At 41.5% G+C, this 27,409-nt stretch overlaps 2 protein-coding genes across 5 annotated transcripts in view; one reads left to right on the top strand and one right to left on the bottom strand.

Moving 5' to 3' along the window:
* Nucleotides 1–15,088, bottom strand: part of KIF3A (kinesin family member 3A) — a 45,658-nt gene extending 30,570 nt beyond the window's left edge. For 2 of the 4 annotated variants that reach the window (XM_007087765.3, XM_007087764.3), the window contains exons 1-4: nucleotides 14,901–15,087; nucleotides 11,483–11,756; nucleotides 1,967–2,111; nucleotides 1,743–1,827 (exon numbers count right to left, since the gene is read on the bottom strand). In XM_007087765.3, coding sequence (XP_007087827.1) covers nucleotides 1,743–1,827; nucleotides 1,967–2,111; nucleotides 11,483–11,756; nucleotides 14,901–14,906 — 510 coding nt within the window. In that variant the 5' untranslated portion in view covers nucleotides 14,907–15,087. Of the gene's footprint in view, nucleotides 1–1,742; nucleotides 1,828–1,966; nucleotides 2,112–11,482; nucleotides 11,757–14,409; nucleotides 14,761–14,900 lie in introns of those variants that run through there. The other 2 variants (XM_015540068.2, XM_042983700.1) reach the window with 2 other exon arrangements.
* A 5,025-nt stretch (nucleotides 15,089–20,113) lies between these two features.
* CCNI2 (cyclin I family member 2) lies at nucleotides 20,114–27,027 on the top strand. Its single transcript, XM_042956318.1, is given in 8 exon segments — nucleotides 20,114–20,126; nucleotides 20,526–20,569; nucleotides 21,649–21,792; nucleotides 22,291–22,356; nucleotides 23,862–23,915; nucleotides 23,917–24,003; nucleotides 24,937–25,167; nucleotides 25,818–27,027. Coding segments are annotated over 8 exon segments (945 nt in total). The 3' UTR covers nucleotides 26,124–27,027.
* The last annotated feature ends 382 nt before the right edge of the window (nucleotides 27,028–27,409 follow it).

A 27,409-nucleotide genomic window follows, 5' to 3' on the forward strand; every position in this document is an offset into this window, starting at 1 on the left:
AATCTATTATTCCAATGTGTAAAAACTAGAATTTCTTAATCAGAAATTATAGTTTTTCCTTTAGGTAAAAGAAACATTGAAAACTACTATTTTTTTATTATATCTATAATTAATACCATTATTTTTGACACTTAAAAAATTTCATTTTTCCTCCTCCCCTCTTTTTTTTCTTTTTCCTTTTTTTAAGTCACATTAGTGTTGACCTTTTTTTTTTTTAGATTATTTATTTTGAGAGAGACAGAGAGAGACAGACAGAGAGGGCGAGTGAGGGAGGGGCAGACAGAGAATCTCAAACAGTCTCCATGTTCTCAGCACATAGCCGGACAGAGGGCTTGATCTCACAAACTGTGAGATCATGACCTGAGCTGAAATCAAGAGTCGGACATTCAAATCAACGGAGCCACCCAAGTTCCCCTTCTTTTTCTTTTTTGACACATTAAAAATTTCTGACTTAGAATAAATTGTAAAGTACTCTTGGCATCCATACCAGAAAATGGAACTTTACATTCACATAAAAATCTGTGTGAAGGGGCACCTGGGTGGCTCAGTCAGTTAAGCATCCAACTCTTGGTTTAGGCTCAGGTCATGATCTCACAGTATGTGGATTTGAACCCCACATCAGGCTCCAGGCTGACAGCGTGGAGCCTGCTTAGGATTCTCTCTCCCTTTCTCTGCTCCTCCCCTGCTCACACACACACTCTCTGTTCTCAAAATAAATAACCTTAAAAAAAAATCTGTGTACAAATGTTCATAGATGCTTTATTCGTAACAGCCAGAAACTATAAACTGCCTAGATGTCATTCAACAGGTGAATGGTTAAACTTTACATATATACACCAAACATTACTACTTACCAGGTGAATGGTTAAACTTTACATATATACACCATACATTACTACTCACCATAAAAAGTAATAAACTATCAATACATGCAACAACTTGGATAAACCTCAGAGGAGTTATGCCAGGTGAAAAAGGCCGATCACAAAATTTATATATTGTAAGGCTCTATTTATATAACATTTTTGAAATGACAAAATTTTAGAATTGGAAAGAAGATTAGGACTGTCATGGGTTAGGGAAGGGGACAGAGGAACATAGTCAGGAGAGAGGTGGATGTGGTCATAAAAGGGCAACATGAGGCATCTTTGTGATACAACTGCTTAGTACCTTGACGTGGTAGTGGACAGATCACATAAACATGTGACAAAATAGTACAAAGTACAAATGAGTACAAGAAAAACTGGGGCACTTGAGTAAAATCTATAGACTATAGCAATGTCAATATCATGGTTGTGATACCGTACTAAAGCTCTGTAAAATATGACCACTGGGGAAAACTGTGTAAAAAGTACTTCTATGTAAAGGGTAATCTCTCCATATTCCTTCTTAACAGCTGCACATAACTCTACACTTACCTGAAGAAGAATTTTAATTAAAAAAAAAGTGCAGATCAATATACATATAGAGCCACTTACAGAGCAGAAGTAAAATTCTATTTGTATTTACATAAAGGAACACTGAAGGAATACTGACAGTGGTTATCTTAGGGTGGGGAGAAAATGGAGTAGCAACAACTTTTCAATGCATAAATTTTCACAATATTTAAAATTTTGAATCGGGACCATATAAACAGGTAAAAAAATAAGTAAACTATTAAAAGTACCTTTTGTACAAAAGGAACTTTAATTTAGTTAACATTCTACTGCTTTGGAAAGCACTTCAATTCCAGTTATCCTTACCTCTAACCTCTGTGTCTGATCCTTGCCCAAAAGGTCACGAACTTCTTCATTATATATTTCCAAGTAAGACACTCGAACCAAAAATCTGTAAATAAAACATCATTTTAAAAAACAGAGAAATACTTACAAGAACAGTTTTAATACGTATTGAGAAGATATGTGCCTATATGCCTTTCTTGTGTTTGTACTTCTCAATAGTAGAAAATAAAAGAATTCTCTTTTACCTTGTATCTCCCTCTGCTTTTGCAATATGACCAAATATGTGAGCAAATGAATTTGGAATGATTCCTCTAAGTTCAGGAACAGCTCGAACGCCTTCCATGGTAAAAGTTTTGCCTGTTCCAGTTTGTCCATATGCAAAAATAGTCCCTGAAAATGATGAAGAGAATCAATCACTTTTAGAGTCCAATGCTACAGAATAACAGCTCTTAAAAATAATTCCTTTGACATTGTGATGCAATTTCTTCCTTGGATTTAAAACTTACTCAAGTACAAATTTCACTTCTATTATCAACAATTACAACATGTACTCTGTGCCAGGTAAGCCAAGCACTGTCAAAGCCCTAAAATCAATGATATATTCCTAATTATTAATAAAAAGTATCCCAAACCGTAAATGTAAAGTCTTACACCATGGCTAAGCATAAGAAATTCATTATAATGTGTATGCTGATTACTTAGTGTAAACATTACGTTGGAGAAGGTAATACAATTGCAGGAGCAAAAGAAGACAAGTTCTAGAATGGAAAGACCTCAGTGTGACCTATCTGCCAGTGGTGAGCCATATGACCTGACACAAGAATCTACCCAGAGACTGTCTCCTCAGTGGTAAAACAAGGATAAGAATAAGTACCCGACATTAATAGTAAGAACCAAATGAAACAATTTACTCCAAGCGACCATCATGATGCCTGGTAGAGTAAAAGTAAATGGTATTTTCCTTCTTCTTTATCCTAAAATAAATTCATTACTTAAAAAATATGTATTTTTGAAGTAAAAGCTGTAAGGAATAGGGGAGTCAAAAAAGGTGACAATACAATCATTACAGGTAATTACAGATACAATTTAAACTTTCTAAACAGCTAAATTCATTAATTCAACAACTACTCACCACACACCTGAGTATGGTATTGTGCTAGGCAGCAGGGGACACAGTGAAAAACAAGACAAACATAGTTCTTAATCTTACAGTATGTGTAATCTTGGAAAGGAGGTATTGGTCAAATATTTATAGGAGGATGAGTCCTGGGACTGAGAAACAGAATTCTAGATGACAGTAAAGGGACACAGTGTAGGCAGGAGAACTGATGCAAGAGGAAATGCGGGGGTGGGGGGGATGAGGAAAGGCATTCCAGAAAAGCTAAAATTTAAGATGCAATCTGAAATATGAGTAAGAGATAGTAAAAGAGTGGACAGCAAGAGGCAAGAGAGAAAAAAGAGAGGTTTTGAGGAAATGAAATGAGATCAGAATGAAGGAAACAGAGATGGAAAATGAAGATGGATGTAGACAGAGCTAAAGACACCAGCAGGAGCATAATCACACAGGGCCACGAAGACCATACTAAGGTTTTAAGAAGGTATCATAAAAGCAAAGCGAAGCCAAAGAATGATTCTGCAGTTAGGAGTGAATCAGGATCGCTACAGCTACACTGTGTACATAGAATTGGAAGAAAGCAAAGGGAGATTTGTGAAGAAACCAGTCAAAGAGCTGGAGCTGACAACAGAAGGGAGTGAGAAAGGTGGAAGGATTTCAGAGACATGTAACAGAATCAATAGCACCTGGGAAATAATTAGCCAGGGGAGGAATCCAGGACGACTTTCAAATTTCTGGCTGGAACAAAGGGATGTATGGCTATGCTGTATACTGCTGTATACTGAGATGGTGAACACCACTAGAAAAAATGACAGTTTGAAAAGAAAGACCATGAATTCAGTGCAGGGCACACTGAGCTTTAAGTGCCCGTGACACAACCAAATAAATGCATGCATCAAGCATGTGGAGGCAGGTGGAGGGATGAAATGTATTTGCTCAGTGAAGCCCTACGAGTGCATGTGATTTCCAAGGGGGACAGCTCAGTTTAAGAACACAGCACAGGAAGTGACAGCCCAAATGACAAAGGCTTTTCAACTATCACTCTATGCAGTTAACCTCTTATGTCATCATCATTTCTAGACTTTCTGTGACAATAAGCACAATAATTAATCACAACAGAAGCCATTTTTTACACATGGGAATAAAAAAGTCTTAATTTTTTCTAACTCACTGAATATTTCAAACTCTGCCATAAAAATGCATTATTGCATTCAAAAGAGCTAAAAATATTATGAACTCACAGACTGCACTTTATAAGTGACACAAGAGCTATCATTTACAGATCATCTGCTATGAGCTAGGCATGTACTTTACATGCATCCTTACTGAATTTTCACCCCAATCCTAAAAGCTGGGCACTATTTCTATTTCCATGCTTTAGTTGAGGAATCGAAGGCTTACAGAGGTTGGATTACTTGTTCAATGTCATAGTAAGTGGTAGAAAGAAGGTCTGCACACAGTCCATTTGAGTCCAGAGCTCATACTTCTAAAAAGTATGTAAGGGCCAGAAATTTTTTGAATTCAAAATTAATTCCTAATGCAACTTCTATGAATGCATTAAATACATGAAGATTACTAATTTAAAAAGGATATTAATCTCTAATTTTAGAGCTAAGAAGGATCAGGAATGCCTGAAAATAAAAGAATCTTATCTCATTTTCAGAGAGGAAATTCCAAATTCCTAGCTTTTTACGTCCAGCTTAACAAATCTAATGCCAGCATTTCCTTCATATGAACTTCTCTTAAAACTCTACTTTTTAAAAACTAAAAACGACCTGAAATCTTACCACATCTCCCTATTTCCTAACTACATCTTTAAAATGGTGGAAGGCCTACAAAAAATCTGCACGTGGATTTTTATTTCAGTGCATAATCCTAACTGCCAAAACTTGGATGCAACCAAGATGTCCCTCAGTAGGTAGGTGAATAAATAAACTGTGGTACAGCCAAATAATAGAGTATTATCCATTATCAGCATAAATAAAGATATAAGCTATCAAGCCATGAAAAGACACGGGGAAAACTTCAGGGCCTATTAACTAAGTGGAAGAAGCCAAACTGAAAGGTTACATACTATATGATATTCTAGAAAAGGTGAAACTATGGAGACAGTAAAAGCATTAGTGGTTGCCAGGCTTAGTAGGGGAAGGAAGGATAAACAAGCAGTGCACAGAATGAAACTATTATTTATATTACAACAGTAGACACATGTCATTATATTTTTTGTCAAAGCCCACAGAATGTACAAGAGTGAACCCTAATGTAAACTATGGACTTTGGATGATAATGACATGTCAGTGTATGTTCATCAATTGTAACAAATATACCACTGTAGTGGAGGATGTTGAGAGTGGGGAACTTTGTATACATTTGGGGACAAAGGATATATGGGAAATCTCTGTGCTTTCTTCTTTCTTTCTTTTTTTTAATATTTTTTAATGTTTATTTATTTTTGAGAGAGAGACAGAGTACAGGTGGGGTAGGGGCAAAGAGAGAAGGAGACACAGAATCTGAAGCAGACTCCAGGCTTTGAGCTGTCAGCACAGAGCCTGACGTGGGACTCAAACTCACGAACTGCAAGATCATGACCTGAGCTGAAGTCGGACACTCAACCGACTGAGCCACCCAGGTGCCCCTCTCTGTACTTTTTTCAATTTTGCTTTAAACTAAAACTGTTCTAAAAAACGAAGTTCACTAACTTTTAAAAAAAGTTTTAAATGGTAGAAGGATTATGTATTTGTCTTTCCACATTTGAATAATACATTTAAATAATGTAACATTCTATGTTACAGCAGTCCTGATTTTGGTCCTTTTTCCAAATGTTTTTGTATGTTACTATCAACAATTTTCAGTCAGCATAATAGGTGCAAAATAGGTGAAAAGTCCCTTGACATTTACATACTAATTCATACAACATTTATTTTTTAAAATACACAGTTCTATTATTTCAAAATTAAACTTGTGACACTTCAGCTTCCAACAAAGATAGAGTAACAAGGACCAGATTCACCCTCCTGACTGAAACAAATACGAAGCAACAGTTTTCAAGACCATGGACTCCAGTCAACAAAAGGCCATGACCCCTGAAAAGTGGCAAACAGGTGAGGTGAGCCCTATGACAGCCCAGCTTCCTGGCGTGTGAGATAATCAGAGCCACGGACCAGGATGGGGAACCCAAGGAGTGCTGGGTGGATTCCCTGAGTCAAGAAGGAGCCACAGTCCAGAGAGCCCAACGCAGCTATATGCTGTAGAGAGGACAACAGTGCACACAAAACTCCAGATTCCAAACATCTGCAGATGGTCTTCCTCAAGTACTCAGCTGAGTACTAAGCATCTCAAGAGTGTAAGGAAACTATCTAAAGGGGGGGGTGGGGGCGGGGGGCGGGAATAATTTGGAAGGAAGAGTGCCCGGCACTCAAACAGGCCAGAAACAGTATCTATTTATACCAGTCAGACTGGAAAATCTCATGATTCACAGGACATTAGGTACAAAAAGGTCTTGCCTCATTCTTAGGGAAATAACCTCAGAATGAACACTGTTCCAGTCCTAACTAAAGATCTTAAAAGATCTAAAAGAATCTGGGGCGCCTGGGTGGCTCAGTCGGTTAAGCGTCCGACTTCAGCTCAGGTCACGATCTCACAGTCCGTGAGTTCGAGCCCCGCATCAGGCTCTGGGCTGATGGCTCAGAGCCTGGAGCCTGCTTCCGATTCTGTGTCTCCCTCTCTCTGCCCCTCCCCAGTTCATGCTCTGTCTCTCTCTGTCCCAAAAATAAATAAATGTTAAAAAAAAAATAAAAATAAAAAAATAAAAGAATCAAACTATTTTCAAGTAACTGCAACTCAGAACAAAGTTCATCAATATTTATAGAAATAAAAAAATTCAAGAGCCAAGGTGAAACTCGCAGTGTCCTGGCACCCAACCAAAATTTGCCAAACTTGCAAAAAAGATATGACTCATAATGAAAAAATCCATCAATCAGTCAAAGCCAATTCAGAATGGACACAAATGTTAGAATTAGCAGATAGGGACATTAAAACAGTTATAAAAACTATATTCTACATGTTAAAAAGTTAGGTGGAAACTTTGGATGGATATTTGGAAGAACTTGGACAGAAGATACAACAAAGACCCAAATCAAACTTCTAAAGATAAAAATTACGTGTGGGATGAAAAATACAATAGATAAAGTAAATGGCAGATTCAACACTGCAGAATAGAAGATCAGTCAACTTGAATATATATCAGTAGAAACAGTAAAAAATTTAACAGAGGAAAAAAATAGAAAAAAGAAAAACAGCATCAATGAGCTGTGGGACAATTTTAAGCAGCCTGATATACATGTCACTGCAGACCCCCAAAAAAAGGGTGGGGACAGGAAAAATATTTGAAGAGACAATGCCTGAAATTTTTCCAAATCTGATGAAAACTACAAACTCACAGATCCAAAAAGCTTAATGAATAGTAAGCACAGAAACATAAAAAAAATACATGGCACATCATAATCAAATTGCTCAAAACCAGTGATAGAGAAGATCTTAAAAGCACCCAAAGAAAGATATGTCATATAAAGAAGAACCAAGATAAGAAGGAAAGCAGAATTCCAGGAGGAAAAAATGCAAATGAGAAGACAGGAGAGGTATATTCTTCAAGTATTAAAAAAAGCTATCAACCTAGAATCCTATACCCAGTGAAAATTTCTTTCAAAAACAAAGGCAAAATAAATACTTTTTAGACTACAAAATCTGAAAGAATTCATCACCAGTAGACTTGCACTTGAGAAATATTTAAGGAAGTTTTTCAAAGCAGAAGGAATGTTACTAGATGGAAATATAGGTCTACATAAAGGAATAAAGAGTACCAAAAATGTTAACTACATAAGTAGTTATAAGTAATATATGTTTTTTCCTATTATTTAAATCTCTTTAAAAGATAACTGATGGTTTAAGCAAAAACATTAACAATGTGGTTTGGAGTGCATAACATGTAGAAGTAAACAACAGCACAATACTGAGGAGACAACCACTGGAAGTACAGCACTACAAAATTTTTTTAAGTAGCATAGTATCACCTGAAGGTAAAGTGGGATACATTAAAGATTTATACTATAAACCTTAATGCAACCACTAAAATAAAACAAAGATGTATTGCTATATATGCCAACAGAGAAGAATGGAATAATAAAAATAATACAAAATAAGGCATAAAAGGAGGAAAAGAGTACAAAGAGAAAACAAAAAGCAAGACATAAATTGTCTCAATACCTGCAGTGAAGAAGCAGAGTTAGCACGACTGAGTTTAAAAACACACACACACACACACACACACACACACGCACACACACACTCAAAATACTACCAACTATACAGTGCTGTGCCAAAAAGAGCTAACAACAGATCTGGGACTGCTATTCTTTGAGAGGCCTGCTTTCAAAGTTGGCTTTTGACTAGCATCTGGGAATGTGGATTTAAGAAGGGTTCTCATCACTCCCTAACTGGTAAGAGTAGCTCACTATGCCTAACTTGTTTATATAAACAAGGTGGTTTGTGCTAAACACCTGCTTTCCTTCTCCTGAGAGCCTGGGATCTTGGCAAGTGCTAGGCTGAGGGTGCCCATATGAGCAGGCTCCAATAAAAACTTTGGGCACTGTGTCTCTTACAGAACTTCCCTGACAAACAACATTTAACAAGTACTATCATAGTCAATGGTAGAACAATTAAGCACATCTTGTGTGCCTACTAGTAGGAGAGGACTCTTGGAAGTCTGTACCTGGTTTCCTCCACACTTCACCCCAGGCACCTTTTCCCTTTGCTGTTTTTTGTTTTCTTTCTTCCTTTTTTCATTTCTTTCTTCCTTCCTTTCCTTCTTTCTTTTGGCTATGCATGTGTGTCTTTTTTGCTCTAATAAGTCAAAGCTGTAAGTACAACTATAGATTGACTCCCTTGACTTCTCCCAGCAATCTACAAATGTGGTAATCTTAGTGACTTCCAGTATAGCTACCTACTAGAAATGCACTTTCAATATAAAAACACAAGTAGGTTCAAAGTAGAAGAATGAAAGAAGATATACTATGTTAACATAGCATCAAAAGAAAATTAGAATGTCTATATCAATATCAGACAAAGTAGGTCTCAGAGTAAGGAATATTACCAGGGATAAAGAGAGTAATTTCATCATGAAAAAGAGATTAACTCACCACAAGGATTTAAAATGCCTAAGCATTTATGCACCTACTCAGAGGGTTTCAAAATTCATTAAGTAAAAAGTGATAGAACTGAAAGGAAAAAGCAAATACAAAAATGAAGTCAGAGAATTCGAAACCCCTCTCTCAGTAATTGACACACCAAGTAGAAAATAATTAAGTATAAAGAAAATCTGAACGACACTATTGAACAAATTGATGTAATGAAACGAACATTTATAGAACACTCCACCCAACAACAGCAAAATACACATTCTTTTCAAGAATATACAAACATTTAAGGGAGCCTGGGTGGCTCAGTCGGTTGGGTGTCCGACTTCAGCTCAGGTCATGATCTCACGATTCATGGGTTTGAGCCCTGCGTCAGGGTCTGTGCTGACAGCTCAGAGCCTGGAGCCTGCTTCTGATTCTGTCTCCCTCTCTCTAGCCCTCTCCCACTCACACTCTGTCTCACTCTCTCTCTCTCAAAAAATAAACATTAAAAAAAATTTTTTTAAAGAATATACAAACATTTAATAATAAACTTCATTCTAGATTATACAACACATCTCTAATTTCAAAAGATTCAAGTTTTACATAGTATTTCTCTGACTAAAATGGAATTAAACTAGACATCAGTAACAGATCTCTGGAAAATCCCAAAATATCTGGAAATGAACACTTTATTTTTTTTAAGTATTTTTTTAATGCTTATTTATTTTTGAGAGAGAGAGAGAGAGCACACGCAACGTAGCACGAGCAGGGTACAGGAAGAGAAAGAGGGAGACACAGGATTTGAAGAATGCTCCAGGCTCCGAGCTGATAGCACAGAGGCCCACACGGGGCTTGAATCCACGAACTGTGAGATCGTGACCTGAGCCAAAGTCAGACACTTAACTGACTGAGCCACCCAGGCACCCCCTTAACACATTTCTAAATAACCCAAGGATCAAAGAAGAAATCAAAAGGGAAGGAAGAAAGTTCCTGCACTGCATGAAAATGAAAACACAGTGTGTCAAAATCCATACAATGCTACTAACGCAGTAGTTAGGGTTTAATTCATAGCATTAAACCTCTATATTAGAAAGGAATATAGGTCTCAAAACAATGACCTCAGCTTCCACCATAACAAAGAAAAAGAGGAATAAAGTAGGAGGGAAAAATAAAGATCAAAGCAGAAATTCACAAAATAGAAAATGTAAAAAATAATAAAGGAAAATTATTAAAACCAAAAGCCAGTTCTTTGACAAAATCAGTAAAATTGTTAAACCTCCTGCCAGACTAATCACAAGAAAAAGAGAAGACACAAATTACAATCTATCATGTATCACATACCAATATCTTACTGAAAAAGATCACACCACATTCTAACGTAAGAATGATAGAGGACTGACATAAACAACTTGTTGCCAATAAATTCGACAAATTCCATGAAAGATAAACTACCAGAGCTTACTAAAAGAAAAATAGGTAACTTGAATATCGCTATATTATTAAAGAAATTGAATCTTTAGTTAAAAACCTTCCCACAGGGTTCCCTGGTGGCTCAGTCACTTAAGCATCTGACTCTTGATTTCAGCTCAGGTCATGATCTCACGATTCACGAGATCCAGCCCTGCACTGATGGTGTGGAGCCTGCTTGGGATTCCCTCTCTCCCTCTCTCTCTGCTCCCCCACCTCAAAAATAAACAAACATTTAGAAAATACGTATATGAATAGCTGCTCAACATTATTAGTTACAGAGAAATACAAGTTAAAACAATGAAATACCACCACAGAGCCTCTACAACAGCTATAATTAAAAAGACTGATAATCTAAATGTTGGTGAGAATGTGAGGAAACTAGAACCCTCATACCACGCTCATGAGGAAAACAAATTAATAGTCACCACTCTCAAAAACAGTTTGGCAATTTCTTCAAAAACAAATATACCTTAACCATATGACCCAGAAATTCCACTTCTAGGTATCTACCCAAGAGAAATTTTAAAATTTAGTTGCACAAAGACTTATAAAAGAATGTTCATAGCAGGGCTATTTATAACAGGCAAAAAACTGGAACAATCCAAATTTCCATCAAAGATCACTAAAGGAGGTATATTCATGAAATGGAATTCAGCATTAAAAAGGAACAAAGGACTGATATACACAACAACATGGATGACCCTCAACAACATTATACAAGTGAAAGAAAACAGATAATAAAGATAGATAGTGTATGCTTTGGTTTACATGGAATTTCAAGGAAAGACAGAACTATAGACAAAAGCAGGTCAACGGCAGCCTGGAGATGGGAATGCAAAGGCACATAAAGAAATTTCAGTGATCATAAAACTGGATTGTGGTGATAGTTTCAAAACTGTATGTATTTACTGTAACTCATCAAACTGTATGATTACAATGGGTGAAATTATAGGGTATTAATACCTCAATAAAGTTATTTTTTAAAAAGTGGACTTTATACTCACCATTGTAGCCTTCAAGAACAGAATCAATAATAGGTCTTGCAGTTAAGTTATAAACATCAAGTTGTTTACTCTCTGGTCCAAACACAGTATCAAAAGTAAATGTCTTTGGAGGTTCATTGGAAGAATCAGTCTTATGTACAGTAATAGTTCCCCTCATCTCATCCACACTGACAGCTTGTTTATAGCACATTGATTTCTCTCTCTCGTTGAGGGGCCGGCACCTAACAACCACCTTCACATTATCACAGCTTTCAGGCTTCTCTGATTTATTGATCTGGTGGAGAAAATGTTCACAAATAATGAAAAGAATATTTACTTTTACCTTCAGCAAATTAAATTTCAAATTTGAAAAAGGCTACTTTGCCATCCTAGTACCTTGCACATATTGAATACTCCATGAATATTTGTTAAATGCAATTAAAGATCTTACAGATATATAGAAAAGGCTTATTAAAAGATATGAAAAGGCAAATAGGTTTTTTTTACAATACAAATGAGGGGAGAGAAAATCTAATTTACATTTATAGTAAATAAATGCTATTCAAGAAGAAAATGAACCAGTATATTATAGACTGCCTTTCTGCATAAAAGTCCCTGACTTCCTCTGAGTTTCCTGCCTATAGGAAAACACACGTGAACATGGTTAAGAACTTTAATCAAGAATATAGTAGTAGGTTCTGTGTTCCCCCGAGACTTTTATTTTCTACAATGCATTAGTCAAATTTTTTTTTAATCACGTAACTGTATGTAGTCTATCTTCTCTATAGAAGACAACATTAAATAAAACACAGAAAAGAAAGCCCAATAGCAGACATAAATGTTTTAGTATGCCTCTAACCTTATGAACATCTATACATGTAAAGTTTCAATTTTTGAAATTTTATGATTAAGACTCTATGTTAAAATATAATCCTTAACAAAGACAAATACTGTATGATTTCACTTATACGTGGAATCTAAAAAAAACAAATGAACAAACAAAACTTGTAGATACAAAGAACAGATTAGTGGTTGCCAGAGGGGAGTTGGGTACGGAGATAGACAAAATGGGTGAAAGGGATCAAAATGCACAAACTTCCAGTTATAAAATACATGAGTCATGTATAAATAATATATGGCATGGTGACTACAGTCAATAATACATATTTGAAAATACATATTTGGAAGTTGCTTAAAGACTGTATCTTGAAATTTCTCATAAGGAAAAAAAAATTAACTCTGGCGATGGATGGTAACTAGACTTACTATGGGGATTATTTCACAAGGAATACAAATATTAAATCACGTGGTACAGGTGAAATTATTATAGGTCAATTAACTTCAATTAGAAAAATACAATCCGGTTACTGAAGTAAAGTTCAATCGTTTAGTTGAACAGTACCAACACAAGATACCTCTCCCTTCTCTACTTTCACCACGTTAGTCTAGTCCCCATTCTCCCACCCTGCATTGTAAGGCTCCTTAACGGGACACCTGCATCTAGTTAGGTTCTCCTACAGTCTGTTCCCTCCATGGCAGTCAGCTTCAACACAAATTTAATCATGACACTCCCTTAGTTACGACTCCGCAAAGGCTTCCCGCTGACATCACTGACATAAGGACTGTGTATGAAAATCACAGTCCTTAAGGTGGCCTTTAAGACCTGGCTCTGGCCCATGTCTACCTGTCTAGCCTTATTTCACAAGTTTCCCTGCTTGGCTTTCTTAGCCACAGCCACACGGGTTTGTTTGTTTGTTTTTTAAGCCTTTTCTGTTCACCATGCTCCTTCTTACCACAAGCCTCTCCATGTGCTGTTGCTTCTGCCTAGAACATTCCTCACTCTCACCTTCACTTAGTCTCAGGTCTCACCAAAACAGCCACTTCACTTGGAAAGACTTCCCTAACTAGGTCAAATCCTGGTATAGGCCCTGAGAGCACCCTACTCTCTCCCTCCTCTACAACGGTTTCAATTCTACTTTTCTTTGCTTCTTATTTGATTGTCTGTCCTATCTGTCTACACTAGAGGTTGCGAACTGGTATTCAAGAGACTGAATTCAGCCCACAAATACTTTTTGTATGGCTCATAGAATTTAAAAATATTTTTTAATTAGTTGCTAAAATTCAAAAATGGAGAAATTTCATAAAAATAACAATTTCTAGATTCTCTTGGAAAAAAACGATGATTTGGGTGGCTCAGTTGGTTAAGTGTCTGACTTTGGCTCAGGTCACCATCTCGTGGTTCGTGGGTTTGAGCCCTATGACCAGCTCTGTGCTGACAGCTCAGAGCATGGAGCCTGCTTCAGATTCTGTGTCTCCCTCTCTCAAAAATAAACATTAAAAAAATTTTTTTGAGAAAAAAAAAGATGATCTGACATGTATAGGCCAGCGTTCCTACATAGAAACACCTTACAACTCACCAGAAGCTACTTTCTATTATATGCCACCCATTCACTTCGTTAATGTTAAGGGTCTTGTCTCTACCAACATGATTTTCACCTCTGCCCATTAAGGCAAGCTTCTATCTTCCCAAGTTCAAGAACCTGTCTGGTTTTGCTCAATATTTTACCTCCAGTGCCTAACATGTGATTGATTCCCAGTATTTGCTGAGTGAACTGATAAATAACTTGAAAGCAAGATCACGGAACAAATACTAAGCATTTAATGCTAAATGTCAAGTACTGTCCTTCAATTCCGTTGTGCGTTACCTTATTTCATCCTGATAAAACCCCATGAGGTAAAGTTTAATTACGTGGGAATTAAAGACCCAGAAAGATTAAATAATTGTCCGAGGCCTCGGACCAGAAGAAAAACAACCAAAGCCCTATGTGTTCTCCACGACCCTATAATGGACTTAGGACGCCCCCTATTAAATGTACGATAATGTCCTGTGAAATCCTACAAGACAAACATACCACCCAACCCCCGGCCTCACACACAAAGACACCTACGGGTTACATTCTGCACTGTAAGCTAAAGCACCACGAAAGGAATGACAGCTCGAGTCAAGGGCTGGAGTAAGAACAGGCAGCTCTCGTTTCGCTCCCTTCCGGAGCTGGCTCCTTGGCGTACAGACCCCACCAGGTGTGGAGCATCCAAAGCCGACCCCCCGCGGCCGCTCCCAGGCGCCCCACTCAGCTAGCAGGGCTGGGAGCGAGAGCGCATCCTCAGGCGCTGTGCCTTTATGTCAAGCAGCACAGGCCCTGCGGGATGCAGCACCGGCGAAGACTGCAGGGCCTGCCCGGGGCCCCTCCCAGGACCGGCAGGATCCTCGCGGGCTCCAGCCCACCCGCCAGGCTCCCCAACCGCTGGGGCCAGCAGAGCTGACCCTGCCCCGCCCCACCCCAGACGCCTGCCTGTTCCGCGCCTCCATGGCAACAGCCGCGCCCCCGAGCCAGGCCGCTGGGATGAGGAATCCCAGCAGCTGAGCGACTCTCCTCACCGGCATCGTGGCTCCCTCCTGTGCCCCGCTGACGTCCCCGCCCTGGGCGCAGTCCAACGGCGCCGGGTTCGCAGGAGAGGTTTGTCAGAGATTACCGAAATACCGCCTTGGCGCTCTCGAGACTGCGGCTCCTCGGGCGAGAGCAGGCTGTGCGCAAGCGCACTGCGAGCTCGCCCCGCCCCGTCCCCGGGCCTCAGGCTCTCTTGGCCTTCTGAATTACGCCTGCGCGGAAGCTTTCCGAGTCCGTCTCCTAGGACGCCAGTACTATGGCTGCGCCTGCGCAATGCTGCCATTCGACTGCGCTAGAACTCTGGCCCGCATTGGGGCGGGGATACCTGGCTGCCACCGGTAGGCAGGGGGGAGGCGCTCCTAAATCCCGTGACTACCTTTGTGGCTCTTGCAATATTCCCAATATTAAAAACAACCATAGGGGGGCACCTGGGTGGCTCAGTCGGTTGAGCGTCCGACTTAAGCTCAGGTCATGATCTCATAGTCCGTGAGTTTGAGCCCCGCGTCGGGCTCTGTGCTGACAGCTCAGAGCCTGGAGCCTGTTTCCGATTCCGTGTCTCCCTCTCTCTGCCCCTTCCCCGTTCATGCTCTCTCTCTTCTCTCGAAAATGAGTAAACGTTAAAAGAAAAAAAACAACCATAGGAAAAAATTCAAAAAGCAGTTGTACACTGCGTCCATGCGGAGAGCTAAAGACTTAGCCTGATTGCTGACTTGTTTATGACCTCTCTTACAGATAAGGTCATAAGGAGCTTTGTAGGTGTTTTCACAAGTATCTCCAGAGCCTAAAATAGGACTTAAAATAGGACCTAGCACAGAGTAGGTTTTCAATAAATATTTGTGAAAGAACGAATGATCTTGATCCATCTTCTTTCCTGTCTGAAGCTCTGCTCTGAACACCAACTACTGGGCTTGGATGTGCGATAGGCTTTTCAAGATCATCCCTGTCAAAAATTGAAAGGTTGATTCCCGCCCCCTCACACACACACACTACTACTGCCCATCCCACCCCAAACCCCTGGCGAAACGCTAAAAAAAAAAAAAAAAAAAAAAAAAAAAAAAAAAAAGTGCCCTCTCAGACTTGTCTCAGCATAATAAATCTAAGCTGAATCCTGACAATTGCTCAGGTCAAACCAGTCTCTTTTTCTCATACCCAATAATCAATCTTTCAGCAGAGCTTGTTTCTATCTTCAAAGTAGAACCAGAATCTAACCCTTTCTCACTACCATGATCACCTGTTATCTGTATTACTACAACAGCTCAAAATTGGTTTCCTTGAGTGCACCCTTGTCCTCTTTTAGATGTTTTCAACACAGGAGCCAGAAAGATGGTGTTTAAACATGAATCAGATAGTGTTTTTTCTCTATTCAAAACCTGCCGATGATTTCCTATCTCACAAACTGAAAGTCACAGACCCTTTCCCCACTTCCTACAATCTTCCCTCTTGCTCATTATTTTGCACCAGCCCCACTTGGCCTCCTTCAATGGACCTTCCGGGCATGGTTCCATCTTAGAACGAAAGAGCTTTTGCACTTGCAGTAGGAAATAATAAAAACATCTATAAAGCATTTTACTTAGTGCCAGTGTACTATTCTAAGTGCTTTACTTTCTTTTTTTATTATTTAATCCATATAAAAACCTTTTGAAATAGGTACTGTTAGTCATTTTACTAGAAAATAGGAACAAGGATTTTACAGATAAACAAACTCACGTACAGAGCCATTAAGTAACCGTCCAAGGTCAGACACATGGGCAGTGACAAAGCTCAGATCCAAACTTAAGCCCTGGAAAGCTCTCCCTCTAAATATCCCCATGCCTCCCCACCTCTTTCAGAATGTCTTTGTTCACACATCACCTTCTCAATGAGTCTTACCATGACCTCTCCACTTAAAATTTCAGCTTTCATCACCCATCTTCTTATATCTTCTCCCTATTTTATATTTCTCCATAGTATTTATCACCATCTAATATACTGTATATATATATTATGTAAACACATATACATAGCTTTCTTGAGATATAATCAGACATCATACAAGTCACCAATTTAAATTGTAAACATAAATGGCTTTTATTATATACACAGACTATAGCCACAATCAATTTTAAACATTTTCATCACCCCAAAAAGGGATTCTATATTCATTATAGTGACTCCCACTCACCCCATCCGCTCCTCGCCAACATCCTAGCCCTAGGCAATCACCAATCTACTTTATGTCTCATAGATTTTCCTATTTGGAACATTTCATATAAATTGAATTATATAATATGTGGCCTTTTGTGAATGACTTCTATCACTTAGAGTAATGTTTTCAAGCTTCAGCCCTGTTGTGGAATATATCAGTAATTCTATACTTATAAGGCTGAGTAATATTCCTTTGTGTGGATATACCACATTTTTATACATTTGTCACTTGATGGACATTTGGGTTATTTCTACTTTTTGGCCATTATGAATATTGCCACTACAAGTTTCTGTGTGAACATGTTTCATTTCTCTTACATCTAATATGCCTGCAAGTGGAATTGCTGAGTCATTCAGTAACTGTAATGTTTAACATTTTGAGGAACTACTGAACTTTTCTCTACAATGGCCACACCACCAGCAATTTTTCATTCTCACCAGCAACATTATGAGGTTTACAATTCCACCACATCCTCAGCAACACTTGCTACTTTCTTGTTTTGTTTTGTGTTTTGTTTTTATAGTCATACTATTGGTGTAAAATAGGATCCTATTGCAGTTTTGATTTACAATTCCTTGATAACTAATGATGCATTTGCTTTCACCTGCTTATTGACCATTTGGACGTCTTCTATGGAGAAGCGTCCGTGCAAATCCGTTGCCCATTTTATTTGTCTTTTCATGATTAAGTTGTAAGAGTTCCTTCTGTATGCTAAATACAAGTCCCTTTTGGGATACACAGTATGCATAAATTTTTCTCTGTGGGTTGTGTTTTTAATTTCTGGAGAGCATTCTTTGAAGCTCGAAGTTTTTTGATTTAGATCACATACAATTTATATATATTTTTTCTTTTGCTGTTTCTTTCGTTGTGCTTTTGGTACATATCTAACAAACCATTTCCTAACCCAAGGTCATGCAGACTCATTCTTCTAAGAATTTTATAGTTTTAGCTCATACATTTAGATCTATGATGTATTTTGAATTATGTTTACATAATGGTGTGGTACAGGGATCCAGCCTCATTGTTTGCATATGAATATCCAGCTGTCCTATCACCATTTGCTGAAAAAACTATTCTTCCCTCCACTGAACCACTTGTAGCACCCTTGCCAAAAATCAGTTGATCATGAATGTGACTGTTGATTTCCAGACTCTCAATTCAATTCCATTGATCTAAATGGCTAACCAAATGCCAGTACACCTTGATTGCTATAGGTTTGTAGTAGGTTGTGAAGTCATATAGTATGAGACCTCCATCTTTGTTCTCTTTTTTCAAGATTGTTTTGGCTATTGTGAATCCTTTGCATTTCCATGGAAACTTTAGAAACACCTTGTAAATTTCTGCAAAAAGCCATCTGGAAACTTAACAGGGATTACATTGAATCTATAGATCAATTTGGTAAGTATTGCCATTTTAACAATGCAAGTCTTTTAATCTATGAACATGGAATGCCTTTCCATTTATTTATGTCTTCTTTAATTTCTCTCAGTGATGTTTTGTCATTTTCAATATGTAAATAATGCAGTTTTTGGTTGTATTCTTGAATATTTTAGTCTTTTGTATGCTATTGAAAATGGAATTATTTTCTTTCTTTTTTTTAAGTTTATTTATTTTGAGAGTGACAGAGAGTGTGAGCAGGGGAGGGGTAGAGAAAGAGGGAGAATCTCAAGCAGGCTCCACACTGTCAGCGCAGAGCCCACTGTGGGGCTCGATCCCACCAACCATGAGATCAAGTCCTGAGCCAAAATCAAGAGTTGGATGCTTAACCGACTGAGCCACCCAGGCATCCCTGGAATTATTTTCTTAATTTTATTTTCAGATTGCTCATTGATAGTGTATAAAAAATTGATTTTTTCTAGTACACTGACCTTGTACTCTGAACTTCCATGAACTTATTACTTCTAATAGTTTTTTAGCAGATTCCTTAGGATCTTCTATATACAAGATCTTTATTTCTTCACCTGAAAGATAATTTCATTAGATACACAATTCGAGGTTGGTAGCATTTTTCTCTCAACACTTTAAATATCTCGGCCCACATCTTGCTTGCATGATCTCTGAAGAGAACTGAAATGTAATTCTTATCTTTGCTCTTCTATAGGTAAGTTTCTTCCCCTCCCCGCCTCCAGCTTCTTTCAAAACTTTATCTTTGATTTTCTGTAGTTTGAATGATATGCCTAGGTATACTTGGGGGGCATTTATCCCACCTGGTGTTCTTTGAGATTCCTCGTTCTGTGGTTTGGTGTCTCATATTACCTGAGGAAATTCTCAGTCATCATCACTCCAAATATTTCTTCTATTCCTTTTTCTTTCTTCTCCTTCTGACATTCGCATATATTTTAATGTAAATTTAATGTAATGTAAATCTTAATGAAATATATCTCACGTAAAGAAAAGTGCACAAATCAAAAATGCACCGCTTGATCAGTTTTCGCAAGGCGAACACGTGTGTAATCAGCATCCAAATCAAGAAACAGAACATTACCAGCCCTGGAAGCTCCTTGTGTTCCTTCCCAGTCACTATCCACTGCCCTCTAACGGTAACCACTATCTTTTTTTTTTTTTTTTTTTTTTAACGTTTATTTATTTTTGAGACAGAGAGACAGAGCATGAATGGGGGAGGGTCAGAGAGAGGGAGACACAGAATCCGAAACAGGCTCCAGGCTCCGAGCTGTGAGCACAGAGCCCGACGCGGGGCTCGAACTCACGGACCGCGAGATCATGACCTGAGCCGAAGTCGGCCACTTCACCGACTGAGCCACCCAGGCGCCCCGACCACTGTCTTAACTCTTAACGTTACAGATTTCGTTTTTCTTGTTCTTATACTTTATAATAATGGAATTATACAGTATGACGTCTTTTGTCTCTGTCCCTCAACATTCAGTATTATGTTTGTGAGATTGTTTTCTTGTTGGGTGGAGCATTAGTCCATTCTTTTTCAAGGTGGTGTAGTATTCCATAGTGTGAACATACAGAAATTTGTTTATTGCATTCAATTGCTGACGGACATTTGGGGCTATGACAACATTGCGTAGGTGTCTTTTTGATGCACATATATGAATTTCTGTTGAGCATATACTTAAAAGTGAAATCGCTGGGATTTCTATATATTCTGTTCATGTTTATTATCTGTCTCTCCTGGCTAGAATGTAAATTCCATGTCTGTGTTATTCACTGTTATGTCCTAACATTGTAGGCCTTCACTGAATAACTGCTGATGGGAAAAATGTATGCATGAAGGAACTACTTTGTGAGGCAGATTTTGCCTTTTTTTAAGAGTCGAAGTAAACAGGACTGAGAGCTCAAGTCCCATAAACGAGATCACACAGAGTCAGAATTCCATCTCAAGGGTGTCTGACTGAGGAGCGCTCTGGACGCTTCTCTACCTGGTCTTGTGTGCCGCAAAGCCCTACTGTGAAATAAGACGCAGGGTCTGCGCCCGGTGAACTTCTCCAGAGCCGAAGTGCTCACCAGGTGACGCATTCCGGGTTCGGGACTCTGGTCCTGGGGCTTCGGGCATCGGGTGGGGAAGAAGCGCTCAGCGGGAGGTGGGGGCGGGGAGTGAAAGAAGACGGAATCCTTCACCCACCGGCAAGCACTCCACGCGCCACAAGCCGTGAGCAAGTGTCAAAGCCCGGCGGGTTGGGAGTTCCAGGAGCTGCTGCGCGCCCGGGCTGGGGGTGGGCCCGCCGAACCCTCCCCGCCCCGGCGCGGCCCAAGCTGCAAGTCCCCCGTGCCGGGTTATAAAAGGCTGGCTATGGCGGGACCCAGACCCAAGAGCCGGCGCTCGCCATGGCCTCCGGCAGGCGGCTCCCCTCGCAATCTTCGGCCCCAGGGGGGAGATCAGAGCCGCGTTTGGGCGAAGCGGCCCGCGGCATTCTTCTCCCGCGGCCTTGGTGGAACCCGTAGCTCTCCGCGCCGTCACCGAGAGGACCCCGAGCTGCCTGTCCCGCTCTCGGTGCCGCGCCAGGTCCGCAGCTCCCGCGGCCACCCTTCCAGGCCTCAACCCCGCGGGTGCCGTGCGAATGGGGACGCCCTCTGGATGAGCGCCGACTGGCCGCCCACCCGCAACTGGCCCTGGGCCGCGAGGCGCGCCTGTGGCGTGGCGGTCAACCCCAGGTAGCGGGCCCCGCGGCCGGAGCCTTCCGGAAGCACGTTCACCCCCTTCCCCGCGCGCGCACGGGACGCGACCGGGTTCCACCTGCGCCCGCGCCCAGGTGAGCAGCACCCTGGAGGCGGGGACCTTCACCAGGTGCGTGCCTTGCACGAGGCAGGAGGCGGCGGTCGCTAGCCCCTCTCGCAGAGAGGACGCCTTTCTGGTAGGTGCTTCGGAAGAGGTCTTGAGTTGGGAAACTCTGCTTAGGACCAAAACGGGCGCGAGGACCATCTCAATCCGTGAGCCGCTGGGCAACACTCAGTCCCATCGCGGTTTAAGGTGCAGGGACGTCTCACATCCCCTATGGTGACCTTCAGCGGGCTTGTGTCCACACAGGCGAACCTACACTGGCCACCAACGACCTTCCCTGCCCTCCCCTACCCCTTCTTTCCAACAGGCTGAGATCTGCCACAAGGTCCAGGAAATCGTGTTGTCGCTCCTGGGGCTTAAGAACATTTTTAACTTCTCCCAAATTACTTTTAACCTGGCTCTCACTACCTTCAGCCGCCTACTGGTTTCAGTAAAGGTAGGGGCTCTGGGGGTGGTAATAGAGGGTGGGAGAAGAAACTGACCTCTGCCCTTGATTGCTGCCTGAGAGGTGCACTATCCCAGCTGCTTAGAGGCTCATAAACTAAGGGTTACATCCCATACCCAGCCTGTCTGGCTCAATGTTGTGTGGCTGTCCCTCTGAAGGGACCTAGCTGGGAAAGGACTTACTGTGTGATCATGTGGGTGTGTTTGTCTGGATCTTGCCATTGCAGCCTGTGGTCATGATGTGTTCCCCGAAATGGTGCCGTATTTCCCACCCTCATTCATCCCCCTAACAAGGGACTACTGACTAGCCACTGGTGCTTCTGAAATCAGGGGCATATTCACGGGTCAAATGTAAAACATGGCACTAACTGGTGGAAGAATACAATACATCTCTTTTTGAAGAAAGGAAAAAACTTAATTTCCCAAAGAAACCCACCGGTGCTTGACTACTTGTTCCTGGCATTCATATTCTGGTCAAATGTGTTTGTTCCATATTTCAGATAAGAGATTACTCCATTGTGTCATGATTACTTGCTTGAGACTTGCTGCCAAATTTAACGAAGAAGAGGAGGTAGGCATCCCTGGGAGTCCACTCTGGGCTGCTTTTGAAGTATAGGAGTGTTACACTGGAACATTCAGACTCCCAGAAAGGTATGTCCTTAGGAATGGTGGGCTTTTTAGAAAATGCATTAACTTCCCAGGATCTCTGCTTTGCTGCCTTTAGCCTTGTTGGACCTCACGACCCCATAATGGGCACTTAGAACAGCTGAATTCTCCTGGTCCAGCAAACCCAGAGGCCTGATCTCCTGGCAGATGTATCTTTATTGGTCGATGTCTGATGCCACCTCCCACTGAACAGAAACATTGGCTGTTGAGCTAGGAAAAAGGCCTCCCCAAACCATGTGCCATAATGTCCCCCCCTAGAAACCTGTTGAGACTTAAGGACTTGTCTGTGTCACTGAAGCTGCTCTTCAGAGACTTTGGGACCCTTCTCTTGAGAGGCAGGAGGGCCATGTGCCAGGGGTCGAGGAGATGCCCCCACAAGTGCTTCAGGCTTGCTTGAACTTGGCAGTTTCACTATAGTTTCTGTTCAGAAGATTCTCTCCCAATACCCTTTCCAGACCCCCCTCTTTCCATCTCCACAAACTTTCCCACTTTAGGGATAGTAAAGCCTGTCATTGCCATAGGGTTCCCCTTGGCTAAGTTCAGGGTCTGAAGGGTCAGAAAATATCGCTTGTGTGTCCAGTTCCAAACATTCAGTAAAAATGCTTTTAACCCCTGTCCATTACAATATAATGTGTGTTCCCCTCCAACAAAGTTGCTTTTTTTTTTTCAACTAAAAATCAAGTAAATGACCCTTAAAATAAGTGTTTGTGGAGGTTATAATAGTAGTTGGCTTACCTAAAAAAGTAGACTGGTCTGTGCAGCACCTGGTACTTGAGTAAGTCTTATAAGTCCCTCTGGGAAAAAGTCCTTGTTTTTCCAGAACTGAACCGCCTTAAATCAAGGTTGAAGGAAACGTGGTTGCAGCTATGGTGTTGCCAAAACCACGGGAGATTTTGTGAGTGAGCCTGTCTAGTGCAGACTGGGAAGTTCAAAGACCTTCTTTTGCTCTCTATGACAAGTAATCACCGTGGGGGTTGGGAACAGGAATGATAAGGATAAAAACCGTGGGTGAGTTCTTGCAGCTGAATGGGGGGGACACGGCACAGCCCCACCCTCCAAAGCACCTTTGGGCATGAGCTGGAGTGCATTTATGGATCGAGGCCTGTTTGCACTGAAACACCATATTGTACACCTAAAATTGACCTCACACCGTATGTTAACTACGCTGCAGTTAAAACAAAAACTTGTTTGCAGAGGGTGACCATGTGCCATTCACTACACGTTGTCATAACTACCTGGGACTTGACACATGGCCAAAATCTGACTTGGTGTTTCTATCACAAGCATTTTCTGTGGCATGTCACAAGAAGACAACTCTCCTAGGGTCACGGATGCCCGGTTCCCATGGATAAGAAAACAAGTTACCATGACATGATACAGGGCTTTGGCCTCTTTATTTTCTTTTTACAGTTAATTCCACGCATAAAAGACTTCATAAAGCACTACGGCTCTGGCTATACCCCGGGGCGAGCTGCTGAGGGTGGAGCTGGCTATTTTGGACAGACTGTACTGGGACCTCTATATTGGGATACCGCTGGACTTCTTGACCATAGTAAGTACGAGGAGTTTGCAGAGTCTGCCCTAGACTCGTGTGCGCCTTTGGAACAGCTGTTCACAACATAGGATGGCAAAGCACAGGCGTGCACACATCCTTACACGTACCACAGTGAGGTGACCCACAGGGCTCATGACACACGTAAGAGGGAAAATGGAGATCTTAAATCCAACACAGTTCCACCAGACCCCCGCTTCTAAAAGACAATAGATTATAAAGATTTTTTTTGACGGCACTGTTGTGGTGAGTTTCTCTTTAAATACACACTGCAAAAATATTTAACTTTCCATTCTATGAATACTGTACATAAAAAGCTGTCTGCCTGTGCTACACTTTACACACATTCACTTAGCTGTCTTTATTCACCTACACACGATCCTTATTGAGGCTTTAGACCATATTGATCTGGCACTTAAAAAATATTGTATTAGTTGGTATTTTTTGAGTTGGGGAATGATGGTCATTCTTAAGGAATGATTCCGTTAGTAAGGCAAAATTATGCAATGGGAGATGTATGGAGTTTTGGTCGGTTAGGAAGCATGAAGATTAAATCACTAAGGGCTGTTTCATTCTGAAAACTGGCCATTGTTGCCAAGTTGCAGTATACAGATACAAGTAACTTTTCTGCTATCTTAATCTTGAATAGTATGCTTCTGTTTTTCAGAACTGAAACATTGTCATCTAGGTACTTTAAGCTCTTAATGACCATCCCAGGAAGCAGATTGTCTTTTCTCTCCAAGGTTGAAGCTCAGCTTGGCCACAGAATGAGTATTAAGCTTCAAGTCCCTTGTGGGACCATGGATGGGAATGGAAGGGGTTGGGAAACATCGGATGCTCCCTGATGGAAATTTAACTTGTTTGCACTTTTGGTCATTGATATATGAAAGGTATGGGGTTTTCTGTTCTAACATTAAAAACCACGGTCTCTAGTTCCATGCCCTGGTGGTCCTGGGCTGGCCCCACGTGGTGGAGCTGCTGCCTCAGAGGAATCCTTCCCTCCACGTCGCGTCCCTGACCAGGCAGCTGCAGCACTGTATGGCGGGCCACCAGCTGCTGCAGTTCAAGGGCTCCACACTGGCCTTGGTCATCATCACCTTAGAGTTGGAGAGGCTCATGCCCGACTGGTGTACTCCTATATCTGATCTGCTAAAGAAAGCACAGGTAGACATCAACTTTGCCCCGGACCAGGCTCTCGGTTTTGCCCCTTGAGCTGATGCACTCTGCCCCCAAAATGGTACGCATCACCCTTCTTGGCCCCTGTGGGCTCCAGATGTTCTGGCCACAATGACTCTGTGAAGAGTCTACCTAAGGCCTAGGCTTTGTACACTTGGCATACCCTCTGGATGAGTATGGGGTACATGTTCCCTTCACTGGACCAGTTGGGTGGGTTTCTTGACAGTGAAAAGAGCTTTATCTCAGTGGCAGCCCTTGTTGTCAAGAAGATGGGGTGAAGTCTGGGGCATGTGCCCGGCTCAAGAGGAAGCACCCCTGAGCTTAATATTGCAGCGTGTAAATCTCAGACCCCTCACCTTTTATCTGACTGTATGGTACCGGGTACTGGGGTACCATGAGGGAGGCACTGAAGGATTGGAGTCTCTGAGTATGGACAGGGTAAGATGGAAATGCATAGTTAGATGAATGACAGTTTTACTGAGGTTGGAGGTGGATGTCCCTGAGATGGTGGGGTTAATGCTCTTGAGCCAAACAGTTGGACCTTCCTGAAATTACTCTGTGCTAACATTTAAGCACTCACTATTTTATTTGGAATGTAAAATGGTTCTGTTTCAAGGATGACTCTATTTTAATTACAGGTCAGTAGTGAGCAGTTGAGCCACTGCAAGGAACTTGTAAAGCAGCACCTGAGAAGTTTGTAGTCCTCTTCCTGCTCAGACAACTTTGTTTCACTTCCCAGCCTCTGTGCCCCTACCCTAGTACCCTTTAGAGCATCATGGCAACCCCTTCTTGGTGGGATGCCTCTAAATTCTAGGCTTTATGGATCCTATAACAATAAAGGAAGAAGGCACTGGAAGGCAGCTGAGAAAAAGCTCCCGAGTCTTGAGAAGGCAGTAAGGAGAAAAAAGGCAGGTCGGGGGTCCCTGTTGGGAAGGGTGGTCTGACAGATCAAGACCCTGCTCTCTTCTCTCCCATGGGTCCGAGACCAGCATGAATGAATGAATGGTCATACTGCAGCTTGGTTTTCCCTTCTTCTCCAGCATGGACTGGTAGGGGCCCCTAAGGGAACTGGAGTCAGGCCAGCAGTGGGCCTTGCTCAGGACCGAAGGGCCGGGCTGGTTCTGACTGACCAGCTTGTGCTGCTCCACCTACGGAGCTGGCCAGGTTCTGTCAGCTTCCCAGACTTCTGGGAAGTGTAGCACTTCAAGTGCCAATGACCCTGCCCATCATGGCAAAAATGGGACCGTTTCTCCAAATGAATGTCCCCTGACTTGGCCATGACTTAGGTCTTTTCTTCATAAGACCTGGATCATAAAGTATGCTTTGTTCAATGTACAGTAACTTGGTCAAGCTTCACACATGTTTGTCCTTTGTTACTTTTAAGCAAAGTAGTTTACTACCTTAGAGGAATTTTATGTTTAAGAATGATCTCAGCAGCTGACCCCTGATGGGGAAACACAGCTCTGAGAGCTTTAGGTTGAGATGAGCAGGTTCTGAGGCTGAGGCTGCTCCCAACACGGCACTGCTAGAAGGAGATGACGGCACAGCCGTGAGGGAGAAGCCAGCTGTCTCTCGGGCAGCAGGACACTACAGAGCCATTGTCTGGGCGGGAGAGTCCAGCAGGCAGAGCTGCCCCCTGGAGCTGTGTAAGCAGCGTCGGGAACACGAATGACAGTACCACACATTTCACAGTGATTTCTGAAGTCTTGCCACCCTGAGCAGTTTTTTGTAAACAGGCTAAGCTGTGAGGAATATGACCTGCTGCTAGATGCAGAGAGGTCACAGACCAGGTAGACTATAACAGTGCGCGTATGAATCTCTACCTATTGTCCACACAAATTTGCCTGGTGGAGCTTCTGTAAAAATAAAGTTTAATTCCTTTCAACCTCATCAGAATCTTATTTTAAATGTATTGGATATCCAGCATTTAAACTCGATAGTCACATACACTTAGAATACCACCTCCTGGGTCCCAGCAACAGCTGTCTGTAGTCCAGCACCAATGGGGAGGCTGAGGCACAGCCTGCTGCTCACGGCAACCCCTCCCAGGGCCACAGCTGCCCCCTGCCTCCTTCCTTGCGCTGGGAGTGAGGACTGGGGGCGGGGGGAGCAGGGAGTACGGGCTCATGCTGAGCACCCACCCCAGCTCTGGCTCTCTCTGACTTTGGAGAACTGCAGGGAAGTCTTGACCTCTTAACTAGGGAGCTCTGAGTGGAAGCTGGGTCCTCAA

This window comes from Panthera tigris, chromosome A1 (assembly GCF_018350195.1).
Source record: "Panthera tigris isolate Pti1 chromosome A1, P.tigris_Pti1_mat1.1, whole genome shotgun sequence".
NCBI lineage: Eukaryota > Metazoa > Chordata > Mammalia > Carnivora > Felidae > Panthera > Panthera tigris.